At 38.9% G+C, this 13,609-nt stretch overlaps 1 protein-coding gene across 1 annotated transcript in view; it reads right to left on the bottom strand.

The window, feature by feature from the left end:
* SAV1 (salvador family WW domain containing protein 1) overlaps positions 1-13,609 on the bottom strand; it is a 36,481-nt gene that overhangs the window by 3,931 nt on the left and 18,941 nt on the right. The window contains exons 3-4 of the mRNA XM_033188086.1: positions 7,993-8,263; positions 3,994-4,137 (exon numbers count right to left, since the gene is read on the bottom strand). Of these exons, the coding sequence (XP_033043977.1) occupies positions 3,994-4,137; positions 7,993-8,263 (415 nt within the window). The remainder of the gene's footprint in view (positions 1-3,993; positions 4,138-7,992; positions 8,264-13,609) is intronic.

Below are 13,609 nucleotides of genomic sequence, written 5' to 3'. Positions count from 1 at the left end.
ATCTTGGCTCACTGCAAGCTCCGCCTCCTGGGTTCACACCATTCTCCTGCCTCAGCCTCCCAAGTAGCTGGGACTACAGGCACCCGCCACCACGCCTGGCTAATTTTTTGTATTTTTTAGTAGAGATGGGTTCACCATGTTAGCCGGGATGGTCTCGATCTCCTGACCTTGTGATCCACCTGCCTCAGCCTCCCAAAGCGCTGGGATTACAGGCGTGAGCCACCGCGCCAGGCAAGAGCTGCAAATTTATTAATAGATGCAGATTTCTTTGGTAGGAAGCTTTGTTCTTTTTAGTGGGAAACTCCAACTACTTGTGAACATAAATTAGAGTGATACTCTAAGCAATACTCAATACTCAATGAGCCTCCATGAAGAAACAGTTATAAGGTGTTTCTTAGAACGTCCACCATTCACATAACTTAAGATTTTATGTTTCTTGGAAACAAATTCATAATTCCTAACAAAAAAATCTTAATCTCCCAGAGTTAGCTAAGAGGCAATTCAGCAATGTCTACTAATTCAAGATGGTTACATTTATACCAGGTGAACTACAACAATGTTAAACTAAACTAGCATCTGTGTACTTTCTAGCAAGGGAAACAAAGAACAAGAATAAACTGGTAAATATTATACTTATTTTTAAGATATGAATATTCTGTATAAGTATTTGAGTTATGTCTAAAGGAAGAAAACAACCCTTCAAACAGTTTTGTCGTCTTTTTTTTTTTTTTTTTTAGAGAGATAAAGATCTACTGTTTCCCAGGCTGAAGTGCAGTGGCTAATCACAGGCACAATACCACTACTGATGAGCACAGTAGTATTAACCTGCTCCATTTCCAACCTGGGCCAGTTCGCCCCTCCTTAGGCAACCTGGTGGTCCCTGCTCCTGGGAGGTCACCATATTGATGCCAAAGAGTACAGACATCCGACTGGCATAGTGCACCACAGCCCAGAACTCCTAGGCTCAAGCAATCCTGACTCAGCCTCTCAAGTAGCTCGGATTACAGGCGCACCACCATGCCTGACCAAGTTTCTGACTTGCCAATCAGCATTCAGCATCAAGAGTACGATTATGGGTAGAAGCAAAAAAATCAGATTAGAGAAAATCCTTTTGGGGGAAGAAAGTGCACTCCAAGAAGGGCACAGATGTGAAAAAAACTGCAAAGCATGGAATGGAAATCCTACTCCAAATTCTCTCCTCTGTAGCTTCTATATAGTTACTACCCTTCTGCCTATAATCACCTAACTGTGCCTGCTTTTTCTGAAAAGTATAAACTCCCATTCTTTCCTTCTTAATTAGCCAAGAAATCTGCTTCCACAAGTTTAACTTTTAGTCATTTATACTGCATATACACAGGTAAATCATTCAGAAAACTGGGTGTAAACCACTCCAGTAGTCTATGCTTTTAGCATCTCTTTTGCTCTGTTTTTCCTAGGGCAGTATTCTATTCAAACACTACTTATAAATAACCCATATATACAAAAGCCGGTTGCTATAATGCTACCAAAAACAACCTGTCCACATTGCATGCTGACTTCAAGATCAACAGTGCTGCCATCCTCAGCTCCAGGTATCACCATGTAGCCTAAGTCCCCTGCACCCACCCGCCATAACACTGTGCCCACTCTTCCCTTTTTCACCTGTATCCAGAGCAGAGTTCATGGTGATACTGCAGGATTGCCAAGCCACTGGAATAAAAAATTAGTGCCACACACTGCTGAGAACTAGTGTTTTGGTGTGTGTGTGAGAAATAACAGAAAGTAAGTATGTTCTTGCCAATGTTTTTGCTGTCAAATATTAAATTTTATTTTATTTTGAGGTGGAGTCTCACTCTGTTACCCAGGCTGGAGTGCAATGGCGTGATCCTGGCTCACTGCAACCTCCACCTCCTGGGTTCAAACAATTCTCCTGCCTCAGCCTCCTGTGTAGCTGGAACTACATACAGGCGCATGCCACCATACCCGGCTAATTTTTTGTATTGTTAGTAGAGATAGGGTTTCACTGTGTTAGCCAGGATGGTCTCAATCTCCTGACTTTGTGATCCACCTGCCTTGGCCTCCCAAAGTGCTGGGATTACAGGCGTGAGCCACCGCACCCGGCCTAAATTTAAAAATTTTATCCTATAGTTCAGCTTGAGTACAGTTATACTAATGATTATAGACTTTTGTGAGCAGACACAGGAACATAACTTTACAAAAATTTTAAAAAAATTGAAAAAACAATCTGTTTCTAAATCAAGTCTTAAAAGTTTAGAAGTATATGCAAAAACTGTGTTGGTAAATTACTGCAAGAGATAGGATTAAAGAATTTCAGATTCTCAATTGTCTGAAAAAAGAGACCGGCACTTTTTTTTTTGCAAAAAATGTCTCTTTTTGTTGTGATAATTGATTCTTCATTACCTAATTCATAGATAACCACTCACCCTTTGTTGATAGAATATTAACCATTTCTCAAAAAATAAAATAAAATAAAATGAATAAAATTAGCCAGGTGTGGTGGCAGGTGCCTGTAGTTCCAGCTACTCGGGAGGCTGAGGCAGGAGAATGGTGTGAACACAGGAGGCAGAGCTTGCAGTGAGCCGAGATCGTGCCACTGCACTCCAGCCTGGGCAACAGAGTGAGACTCCATCTCAAAAACAAACAAACAAACAAAACACAGAATATTAACCATTTCCATCCTCTTCAGAAACATTAATTAGAAGTAACTAGAAAGCAGCAGGCTTCTGGACCTCTTGTTTAAGTTTTTAAGCAGTAAAGACGTATAGTACTTGCTCTTTTTGTCATTCTGACCCATTTTGGAAGAGTTACAACCTATTTGCTAGTTTCCTTGAGTTTTATAGTTAGCTTACAGAACCACAGAACTGAAAAAGACCATAATCTTCAGGAATCTGTTTCTTTCTGTAAGAAACCAGGAATTCCATTTAAGTACTATCTCTTCCCCCCAAAAGGAAAGCTTATTATGCTATTTCTTATTAAACATGACGACAGAGTAGAAATAACATACAACAGAAAGAATAACTCTCCTCAACCATATCCACCCCCAGAAATACCAAGGCTAACAGCTGGGCACATATTCTTCCAGATTTAAGGAAAATAAAAACGCATGCAGATATTTCGTATGCTTTAGAATCAGCATACAAACATACAGTAGTAAGTCAGGTGGTATCAAGGGAGGAAAAAAAAGAGGAAAATAGGTAAGAAAATGCCATCTGCTATCATTCCTCTTTTTGGCAATAGTGGGGGGCAGTCAGGGTCTCGCTCTGTCACCCAGGCTGGAGTGCAGTGGCACAAGCATTGCTCACTGCAGCCTCGAACTCCTGGGCTCAAGCGGTCCTCCCACCTTAGCCTCCCAAGTAGCTGAGATCACAGGCATACACCACAGCATGCTGCTAATTTTTAAATTTTCTTGTAGAGACAGAGTCCTGCCATGTTGCTCAGGAACTTGAACTCCTCAGATCAAGCTATCCTCCCACCTCAGCCTCCCAAGTACTTGGGACTACAGATCCATGCCAAAAAGCCTGGCTAATTTTTAAAAGTTTTTTGTGGAAATGGGGCTCTTGATATGTTGCCTAGGCTGGTCTCGAACTCCTGGACTTAAGAGATCCTCCTGCCTCAGCCTCCCAAAGTGCTGGGATCACAGGTGTGAGCCACTGGGCCAAGCCCGGGTCCTTACTTTTATCACAAGTACTGTATCACTTATTTACAAATTAATCTTCCCCTATGAGAATGTAAGCTGCTTACTTGTATCCCTAATAGCAGAGGTCTGCACACAAAGAAATGAAGATTCTGTAAATGTTTGAAGAACCAATTATTTCTAATTAATGATTTTCACACATGATAAACTATGATATCCTTTATTCAAGTGAAGTATGACTTAGAAGCCCAATATTACTAAGAGTAAAACATGGCACACTACTTGGATTAAGCGGCCCAGAGACTCCATTCAGCCCTTCCCTCACTCGTCAAACAAATGTGTGCTGTAAAGGTACTTACTTCACAGGGGCTCGAGCGTAAACCTGAAGCCAGTCAGGAATTTCTGCAGTATGATATGGATTTGCAGGTACCAGAAGGGGCTGATTTCTTTCAGTGTGCTGTGGCTGGTATGTGACAGGAGGTGGTTGATCATACCGAGGTACACTAAGAAGAGAGGGTGGCATTCTTTAGGATAAATGTCCTACAATCTAAACATGAAATTATAAAGAACAAATAATACTTAAGCATTTTTGTGCCTGCTGCCCAAACTGACTTACACTACCTAAAAGATAATGTATTTTAAAGATATTTCTTCTGGCTGGTAGTCTTTTCAAAAACAGGTTCAAAGGAGGATATGAAAAAGCTGGAACTAAGTTTTAATCTTCACACAAAGACTTGAAACTAGAATAGTAAATCCCCAAAAGAAATAGTCATCAGCTGTAAATTCATATCAGAAAGGTTGACAGTTTCTAAGAAAGGATGTCTCCTTCCTCCTGTAGGCTGAAAATGGGGGTTGGGATATGTAGCGAGGCAGCAGTGAGTATTGTGTTTGAAATATCTCTATCCAATGTAGATAACTTTTCAACTTTTGCCAAATCAAGAGAACACATGGGAGTCAGAGTTGATTAGAACCTATTTTACGTCACAGAGATAAAAAATAAATAAATGCTTTAGTTCTAACAGCCTGTGTATGCTGTGGGAAGCGGACATATTATATGGGAAAGTGTAAGAAAAGCACTGAACCACCTGAAGGTTAATAACTGAACTACAGGAGGCCAAAGGGTCTATTTCAGACTGAAAGGGGTCTTCGCCTTCAAACACAAAGATTTATGTGTATATGTGGCCAACAAACATATTAAAAAATGCTCAACATCACTGATTATTAGAGAAATGCAAATCAAAACCACAATGAAATAAATACAATTCCACATCAGTCAGAATGGCTATTATTATAAAGTCAGAAAACAATAGATGCTGGTATGGTTGCAAAGAAAAGTGAATGCTTATACACTGCTGGTGGGAATATAAATTAGTTCAGTCACAGTGGAAAGCAATTGGGAGATTTTTCAAAGAACTCAGAACTACCATTCAATCCAGCAGTCCCATTACTGGGACTATTTCTACAAAGGAATAGAAATCATTCTACCACAAAGAAATATGCATGCACATGTTAACTGCAGCACTATTCACAATAACAAACATGATATCAACCTAAATGCCCATCAATGGTGGGCTGGATAAAGAAAATGTGGTACACAGACACCATGGAATACTACCCAGCCATAAAAAAGAACAAGAGCATGTCCTTTACAGCAACATTGATGGAACTGGAGGTCATTATCCTAAGTGCATTAATGCAGGAAGAGAAAACTAAATACCACATGTTGATAGGTAGGAGCTAAACACTGAGTACACATGGACACAAAGAAGGGAACAATAAACATCGAGGTCTACTTGCGGGAAGAGGATGGAAGAAGCATGAGGACTGAAAAACTACCTATCAGGGACTGGGCATGGTGGTTCATGCCTGTAATCCCAGCACTTTGGGAGGCCAAGGCGGGAGGAGCACCTCAGGTCGGGAGTTCGAGACCAGCCTGGCCGACATGGAGAAACCCCGTCTCTACTAAAAATACAAAATTGAGCCAGGTGTGGCAACGCATGCCTGTAATCCCAGCTACTCAGAAGGCTGAAGCAGGAGAATTGCTTGAACCTGGGAGGCGGAGGTTGTGGTGAGCTGAGATCATGCCATTGCACTCCAGCCTGGGCAAAAAGAGCAAAACTCCATCTCAGGAAAAAAAAAGTACTATGCTTATTACCTGAGTGATAAAATAAATCTGTACCAAATCCCCAAGCCATGCAGTTTATCCATGTTAACCTGCACATGTACCCCTGAACCTAAAATAAAAGTTAGGAAGAAAAAAAAGAAAATGTGGTATATATAACAGTGGGGAGAAAAAAAATGCATGTGTATATTAGGAAAGGTCACTGTTTATAAACTGGGATTAAAATAAGGTTATTTTAATAGGTTAAATAATGGTTAATTATGCTGTGGTTAACGATTTTAAAAGATCAATATGCAAATGGCACTGAACTCTATCTTCTTCTTTCCTAAATAGGTTCAAAGGAAAATATTCTTTGATAGTACAATTGGGGAAGAATTGGGACTTTGAAGTCAGGTACACCTGGATTTGAACCTCAGTTTTAACACTTACAAACTATGCAAATGTAGGCAAAACTCCTCCACTCTCTAAGCCTCAGCCTCCATACTTTTAAAGTGGAATAATAAATTCATACCACGGGTGGCTGTTCTCAGGATTAAATGACCTAATGTAAGTCAAGAATTCTGTATAAGGATTGGCCTAAGATAGACAACCAAACAGTTATTAATACTACATATGTGAGCTTAAGGGCAGCGTTTATTCTCTCTTGTTCAACTTCTACCAAGTTGCTGAGAGAAGTAAATTAATTATGAAATTGCTTTAAAAAAACTATTAAAGCTATGTAATAACATAAGGTTAATGATGATTGTATCAGTCTATTTTCACACTGCTATAAATAATTACCTGAAACTGGGTAATTTATAAAGAAAAGAGGTTTAATCGACCCACAGTTCCATAACTGGGAGGCCTCAGGAAACTTACAATTATGGCAGAAGGTGAAAGGGAAGCAAGGCACATCTTACATGGCAGCAGGAGAGAGAAGGGGGAACTGCCACATGCTCTTAAACCATCAGATCTCGTGAGAACTCACTACCAGAACAACATGGGGGAAACAGCCCCCATGATTCAGTCACCTCCCACCAGGTCCCTCCCTCGACACATGGGAATTACAATTTGAGATGAGATTTGGGTGAGGACACAGAGTCAAACCATGTCAATGATGAACAGAAAAGTAAACGCTCAAATCTGGTTATCTGGACTGCAACCATCATTGCCACCTGATGACCACACCACAAGTTTGATTCTTTCAAAGGACAACAACCTCAGTAGTTGAATAAACATCGATTGGGTGCCACTACATGGAATCATGGGAAAAAACAGATTTTCAAAGGTGAATTAATAAATCCAAATATGTAAAATAATTAAAACAACACAATAATGACAAAGCTTAGTTTTCTAGTTGGTAATACTAAAACATATTTTCATAACTATTTTAATGGTTCTAAGAAAATACAAATGTCCACAATAACCAAAAAACTGTATTATGCCAGATGACACTAAGCAACATTTATCAAAATGCAGATATTTTACTCATTCTTAATCTTGTGGCTCAGCTTTTGAAGCTCACATGTGGTTAATTTGAAATATTTGCAACTTCATTACTAAACTAATACTAGTTTTTATGTACTTTGAAATCCAATGTGTATTTACACTTAACAGCACATCTCAATTTATATTAATCACATTCAAGTGCTCAACAGCCACATATGACAACTGGCTAGAGTATCAGGCAGCAAAGAGCTAAAAGTCTGGCAACAAAGCAGATCTACCCGGCCCAGTATCAATCAAAATAGCACAAAGAATTACTGGCTATATTATTAAACAGATATGGGGTGTATTGTTCAGTCCCAATTTTCACTTTCTTGTCTAGTAACAGCAAGAAACAGAACATACAATCATGTCTGAAATTGAATAAAAACAGCAAAATGTTATAATTCAATTGTACATTGTGACTTGGGGGTAGGTCTGTATTATTTGTAAAAATTTAAGTGTAAGAAGGCAGAAGCCTTAATTATTTCATTTTCTGGACACCTATAACAAAAACATTCTGGCATTATTATAGCAGAATCTGATCATAAGAACAATGACCCTGATTTTGAGGTAGTTTAAAAAGTACTTTTTTAACTTATTAAAGTCATTTATTACTAAACATATGTCCAGAGAAAAGTGTAAATTTTGAAATGTCAGGCTTTCAGGTCTTAAGCTTTAGAATGCTTTTCTCTTGGATGAAAATATCAGTCCAAAACCTAACATTAGACAATCCCGAAACAAAAAGTGGAAAATAAAGTTGATACTCTACCTAGGAGCACAGGGATGCCTGTACTGAGCCTTCTTATTTGTGTGATCTACATAATACGTTCCAAATTCTGATGACTCAACTCGTTCCCATCCAGGAGGAAGCCCTTCTCGCTCAAGAGGATGGCTCCAGTGAGTTGTATTTGTGTTATGATCTATATAGTATTTTCTCCCTCTCATTGTCCAGTCCACAGACCAGCCAGGAGGAAGGGGTAAATCTTCAGAACCATGGTTATTCAAATTTCCTAAAGATGTAGCAGCAACTCTTCCAATACCTATGGGAAAAGAGAAAATGATAGAGAAGAAACAGAACAATTATTCAATGTAAAAAATGTGTCAGCTAGCAAAGTCACGACATTAACTATCCTGATTGTACTCTTCTATTTAAATTCATGATTACGTCCATTATGATGGTTTTCATAAAACTAGTCAGTATTACTATTAACTATAAAAAGGGGGAGGAACTAGACTTTGAAATTAGTGGAGGGTTTCTGGCTGATGCTTCCATCAACAGGCATATAAACATTTAACTACAGGTTGAGCATCCCTAATCCAAAAATCTGAAATTTGAAATGTTCCAAAATCCAAAACTTTTTGACAGCTGACATGCTGCCACAAGTAGAAAATTCCACACCTGACCTTATGTGATGAGTCACAGTCAAAATTCAGTTAAAACTTTGTTTTATGCACAAAATTATTTAAAATATTATATAAAATTACCTTCAGGCTATGTGTAGAAGGTATATATGAAACACAAATGAATTTCTTTTTTTTTTTTTTTTTTTTGAGGCGGAGTCTCGCTCTGTCGCCCGGACTGGAGTGCAGTGGCCAGATCTCAGCTCACTGCAAGCTCCGCCTCCTGGGTTTCCGCCATTCTCCTGCCTCAGCCTCCCAAGTAGCTGGGACTACAGGCGCCCGCCACCTCGCCCGGCTAGTTTTTGTATTTTTAGTAGAGACGGGGTTTCACCGTATTAGCCAGGATGGTCTCGATCTCCTGACCTCGTGATCCGCCCGTCTCGGCCTCCCAAAGTGCTGGGATTACAGGCTTGAGCCACCGCGCCCGGCCCACAAATGAATTTCATGTTCAGACTTGGGATTTCTTCCCAAGATATCTCATTACGTATATACAAATATTCCAAAATAAAAAAAAAAAATCCCAAATCTCAAACACTGCTGGTCTTACGCATTTTGGGGTAAGGGATAATCAGCCTGTAGTAGTAAAGCTACTTAAGTATGTATACTGCCAAAAGAAAAGTGGGAAAAAGAAAATTTCCCGATTAAAGATTTGACATTTCATCTTAAAAAAAATTGCAAAAATGAACTTGTAAAACCAGTTCCAGTTATAAATTCTTAAAAGTAATCTGGCTGTGCCCTAGAATTCTTAAGTAAGCTTAAGGTAGCAGGGTGTAAGGTCAACATACAAAAATTAATTAAATATTTATATATTAACAAGCAACAACTGCAAACAAGTTATTGAGATAATATTTATAATAGCTCCAAAAAATTGTGCAGGATCCACATGCTAAAAACTATAAAACACTGATGAAATAAAAAATCTATCACATTAATAGACTGGAAGATTCAACATAAAGTTAAGATGTCAATTCTCCTGAAATCATCTTTATAGTAGTCCCCCCTTATCCATGGGGGGATCCATTCTAAGACTCCCCGTAGATGCCTGAAACTGCAGATAGTACATAACCCTGTGTATGCTATGTTTTTTCCTATACACACGTATCTATGATGAAGTTTAACCTATAAATAAGGCACAGTAAGGGATTAACAACAATAAAATTGAACAGTTACAACATTATAATAAAAATTGGGTGAATGTGATCTCTCTCCCTCTCTTGAAAGATCTTATTGTACCGTTTTCATCTATTTTCAGACTGCAGTTGCAGAGGTAACTGAAACTGTGAAAAGCAAAACCATGGATAAAGGGAGACTACTGTCATTCCAATAAAAATTCCGACTGGGCATGGTGGCTCACACCTGTAATCCTGGCACTTTGGAAGGCTGAGGTAAGCAGATCACCTGAGGTCCGGAGTTTGAGACCAGGCTGACAAACATGGTGAAACCCTGTCTCTACTAAAAACACAAAAATTAGCCAGACGTGGTGGGTGGGCGCCTGTAATCCCAGCTACTCGGGAGGCTGGGGCAGGAGAATCGCTTGAACTCAGAAACAGAGGTTGCAGTGAGCCGAGGACGCACCACTGCACTCCATCCTGGGCAATAAGAGTGAAACTCCGTCTCAAAAAAAAATAAAAAATAAAAAAATTCCATGGAGTTTTTGTAGATACAGATAGTTATTAGACAAATAGATTTTGAAATGTGTACTGAAAGGCAAAAGAACTAGAGAAGCCAAAACAATTTTTTTGAAAAAGGGATAAAGTTGAAGGACTCACCCTACCTGATTTTTAAGGCTTACTATAAAGCTACAGCAGTTGGGCTGGGCGCGGTGGCTCAAGCCTGTAATCCCAGCACTTTGGGAGGCCGAGACGGGCGGATCACGAGGTCAGGAGATCGAGACCATCCTGGCTAACACGGTGAAACCCCGTCTCTACTAAAAATACAAAAAACTAGCCGGGCGAGGTGGCGGGCCCCTGTAGTCCCAGCTACTCGGGAGGCTGAGGCAGGAGAATGGCGTAAACCCGGGAGGCGGAGCTTGCAGTGAGCTGAGATGGCATCACTGCACTCCAGCCCGGGCGACAGAGCAAGACTCCGTCTCAAAAAAAAAAAAAAAAAAAAAAAAAAAGCTACAGCAGTCAAGACAGTGTGCTATGGTCAGAAGAACAGACAAATAGATAAATGGAACCAAACAGAGAATCCAGAAGCACACCCACACAGACATGGTCAACTGATTTTTGATAAAGGTGAAAGGGCAATAGTGGGGAATGACGTTGCAACAAATGACGTTGCAATAACTGGACATCCATATGCAAAAAACCTCATCACAACCTATACCTCCCACCTTACATACAAATTAACTCAAAATAGATCATATATCTAAATGTAAAACTATAACGCTTTTACAAGAAAAAAATAGAATAAAATTTCATGAGTTTAGTTTAGACAAAGAGTACCTTTTTTTACCATGATGCTGAAAGTTCAACTGATAAAGAAAAAATACTGATTAAATTGAACTCTGTCAAGATTAAAAACGCTTGTGAAAGACACTATGAGAAAGAAAATCAAGCTGTAAACGGGGAGAAAACATTTGCAAATCATATTAATAGCCAAAGAACTTTGACCTAGAATATACAAAGAACTCCCAAAACTCAACAGTAAGAAAACAACCCTGAGCCTGGTGCAGTGACACGCACCTGTAGTTCAACCTACTTAGGAAGCTGAGTAGGAGGGTTACTTAAGCCCAAGACTTCAGGTCTGTAGCACACTATCATCATGCCTGTGAACAGCTACTACACTCTGGTCTGTGCAACAGAGTGAAACCCCTTATCTCAAAACAAAAACAGAAGAAGAAAAGAAAATGACCCAGTTAAAAAAAAAAAGGGGGTAAGAACTTTTAACAGGCACTTCACCAAAGACAACATATTGACGGTAAATAGCATATGAAAAAATGCTCAGGATCATAATTAGCCATGAGAGAAATGCAAATGAAAACCATAATGAAATGACAATACACATCTATGAAAATGGCCAAAAAAAAACCCCAAAAAAACAAAACCAAACCTGACAATACAAGTTCTTACGCGGATACAGAACAACTGGAATGCCCATACACTGCTGGTGGGGAGGCAAAATGCTACAGTTACTCTGGAGAACAGCTTAGTAATTTCTTATAAAGTTAAATATATGCTTTTCATATGCTACAGCAATCCCATTCTCAAATATTTACCTAGAGAAATGAGAAGTCATGTTCACACAAAATCCTATTTGTGGATATTTACAATGATTGTATTCATATTTGCCCCAAAGTGGAAATGATACACGTCCTTAAACAGAATGGATAAACAAACTTTGGTACAACTGTACAGTGAAATCTACTCAGGAGTAAAATGGAACTAATTATTGGTACATGCAAGAATCTCAAAGATGAATCTCAGAAGTATCATGCTGAGGGAAAGCATCCAGTCTCAAGTGGCTACAAACTGTATGATTCCATCTTTATGAGATTCTTGCAAAGGCAAAACTACTAGGACAGAAAACAGTGACTGCTAGGAACTGGGGGTGAGGGACAGGAGTTGACTATAAGAGGACAACATAAGGGAATTTTCGAGGGTGTTTGAAATGTTCAATATTCTCATTACGCAGGCATTACATGAAATCTATACATATGTTAATACTCAGAACTGTGTAACTTGAAAAAAGTTAAATTTACTATACTTTTTAAAAGAAGAATCTGGCTGCATAATTTTATTCTCACACAAGAATACTAATAGCATATGTACAAAACATCACCCCAAACTCAGTGGCTTAAAACAAGTATTTATTTGGTTCACTACGGGTTGGTGATACTGGCTGAGCTCAGTAAGTTTTTCCTTGACATTTGGTACAAGTTATCTTTACTGTCTCATTACTTGATGAAAGTTATCTCTTGTATAACTTTCAATATGAAGCCTTACTGATGATCAGACCTCCATTTCTTCTCTGACTTAAGCTGCTATTTTTTTTCAACCCCTAGATCACTCTGTTACAGCCACGCTCACCTCCTGGATGCTGTTCTCAAACATGGCAGGCACTGGCTGTTTATTCTGCCTAGAACATTCTTCCTTCAGATACTCTCCTGGCTTACTCTCACCCTCTTCAAGCCTCTTCTCAAATGTCTCAATGAAGCTTATTCTTACTATGGCAATCTACATCTGCCCAGCTTCTACTTACCGTTTTACTTTTTTAAAAAGCACTTTAACCTTTTAACATATTATATAATTTTAGTTTGTTTATTAACCTACACGAATCCCATAAAGAAGATTCTTAGGACAGGAATCTTTGTTTTGTTCACAGATATATCTCCTGTCTCTATAACAGTGTCTACAGAATAAAGCACATAGTAAGTGTTAAATAAATAAGTTGCAGTAATAATGACAGCATGGTATCAGTGGAGGAGATACACACATCAATGAGACAGAAACTGCATAAATATTTTCCTTGATTTTTGGACTTATTTTGCCTCTTTCACTCCCGCATTTTACTAGTTCTGAAACGAAGGTGTTTATTACAATCAAGAGAGTAAATTTGTTAGCCACTAGGCAGCAAATATAGATATATTATCATTGCTGGATATGTTCTAACACAGTCCTAGGAAGACAGTATATGGTTCATACTATTATTAATCCTCATTACTTGTAATGGTTGCACCCCAGACAAAATTTTAATATAAATTTGAATCCCTGTCCCTTAAAGGTACAAGGATACAGCATTTAAATGAAAGGTTAGTGTGTTAACAGAAGACTGCCAGTCAACCCAAGGCCCTAACTGCCAAATTTAGAATATCTCAGAATGGTCAAAACAAGAAAGACTGGGTGACCATTGAGGTGTGAAGGAGTACCATGCCAGAGCAAAACATCTACTAGTCAAAAGTTCCCAGTCGACTCTGAAGAGCTTTTAAAATTACAGTTGGCTGGAAACTAAGGCAAAATGGAAACATCAAGTTTACCTTTAAG

This window comes from Trachypithecus francoisi, unplaced genomic scaffold (assembly GCF_009764315.1).
Source record: "Trachypithecus francoisi isolate TF-2019V2 unplaced genomic scaffold, Tfra_2.0 Lachesis_group3, whole genome shotgun sequence".
Classification (NCBI taxonomy): domain Eukaryota; kingdom Metazoa; phylum Chordata; class Mammalia; order Primates; family Cercopithecidae; genus Trachypithecus; species Trachypithecus francoisi.
The sequence above is the reverse complement of the archived record's forward strand: the minus strand, read 5'-3'. Positions and strand labels throughout refer to the sequence as shown.